The sequence below is a fragment of the Trypanosoma equiperdum genome (genome assembly GCF_001457755.1).
Source record: "Trypanosoma equiperdum strain OVI genome assembly, contig: ctg_1972, whole genome shotgun sequence".
NCBI classification, from domain to species: Eukaryota; Euglenozoa; class Kinetoplastea; order Trypanosomatida; family Trypanosomatidae; genus Trypanosoma; species Trypanosoma equiperdum.
Genome location: NW_027124029.1, coordinates 4,532 through 6,248, shown reverse-complemented (window position 1 = coordinate 6,248; position 1,717 = coordinate 4,532). Strand labels below are relative to the sequence as shown.

Below are 1,717 nucleotides of genomic sequence, written 5' to 3'. Positions count from 1 at the left end.
TATCTTAGTGGTGGAGGTTTAATAGCAAGAGTATGGGCATTTAAAAGGTTTGAATGTGCGTTGTGAGAGTTACTAAAGGGAAGTGAGGAATGGTGGTCTGAACAAAGTAATTGCACGTCTCTGCTAATTTGAAGTGTTGCCTAAAAGGAAACTGTTGAATAGAGACTTGTTTTGAGGAGGGGGATGATTGGATTGGATTATGATAAGAGATTTTTTCTATTCCCAGTAGTGGTTGAATTGGAGAGGCATCATTCATTTATTTTTCAGGCCAGACCATTTGCATGTGAAGAAAAAGCAAAGTTGATTATGAATACTTTTATTTTGTATGAAAAAATACAAAAAAGCAATTTATTACGAAATGGTTTGAAACAATTCAAATTTATTCGATAGATGGGGAAAAATTAGATTTTGAATATTAAAGTATTTATTACCAAGCACTTAATCAGGGATATTTGTTTGCATTTACGAAGTTGTAATGCCGTAAAAAAAATAAAGAACAACCGACTTCAGGACAAAAACTGGACAAGAGCAGCCGCTACTTGTTCCAAACAAAAGATTTCTTACCAACAACACCCATTGACACCTGAATAACAAAGGTGGAAATCGGTGGAAGCAACAAATATGCAGTTAGTGCCAACACTTTTACTAGCGCTGGTACTATCAGCATCACCAGCAGCAGCCGACGTTGCGAAAGGCAGAAATGCGGCTGTGTATAAGCATTTGTGCAAACTAATACAAATTGCAGAGGCAACAGCAGACGTTCCAGATGCGCTACCTGCAACTTCAGGTTCCTACGACGATCTACAGATACTGAATGCATCCCTAAGCATAGAGGAGTGGAGAAAGCAATTCGCAAAAAAGGGGGAAAACCAGCAGCGTCCGGACAAACAAGAAGGAGAACGGGGAAGCGACCAAGCCTGGACTGACCGGTGGCAAGCATGGTTAAAAGCAGTGGAGGCAGTGGAGGCAGTGGAGGCAGTGGAAAAAGATGCTGATGTCAAGGACACTTACAAAAAATTGACGGCGGAACAAACACCGCATTCGTTGAGGAAAACGCGACTGCAACAAATAGCACAGGCCATGGAAGCAGCAGCAGCGGCTAACCAGATGCGACTGGCACTACAGACGCGGGGCGATGCTGGCAAAACGACAGCAATGGCACAACTTCAAACAGCGGTGTTTGGAGCGCCCGGAAGAACCGTGTCGACAACCACAGCAGCAGACCTGACGACACATTCCGCCCCCCAGGCATCAAACCCCCTTATGCGCCGCAACAGGAGCAAACACCAAAGCAAAGTCCGTAATAGCGCTGTTAATGTGTATCTGCAGCAAAACGGGCGACGTCAACGGCATAGCCGACCCATGCACGACAACCAGTAGTTCAACGACAGAAGTCAGCGGCACGTTCAGCAACCTACAAACACTGCTACCAGAGTTATTAAAACCGTGTCCACCAAGAGCGAAACGGCAAGTAACAGCGACAGAAATACTGCAGAACCTAGATGAGCTCTTGAGTCAAACAACGGCAACAGCAACGGCGACGACGCTCGGGACGTTTATTAACACCGCCTGCCACGGGCACAGCCAATCGGGCGCTTGCGTACTTTACAATGGCGGCGTCGCAGCAGCAAAACAGGAGATAGAGACGAGTCCATGGTACACCAACCTGAAGGCAGCCGCAAACACAATAAAGAAGATAGACGACTATAACAGAAAA

General features: G+C 45.5%; 1 protein-coding gene across 1 annotated transcript; it reads left to right on the top strand.

The window, feature by feature from the left end:
- Positions 1–621: 621 nt before the first annotated feature.
- On the top strand, positions 622–1,380 carry TEOVI_000592900 (Trypanosomal VSG domain containing protein, putative; the record flags this gene model as incomplete). Its single annotated transcript, XM_067223801.1, has 1 exon — positions 622–1,380. One exon carries the CDS (start codon positions 622–624, stop codon positions 1,378–1,380), a length of 759 nt encoding a protein of 252 aa, XP_067079902.1.
- Between the last annotated feature and the right edge of the window lie 337 nt (positions 1,381–1,717).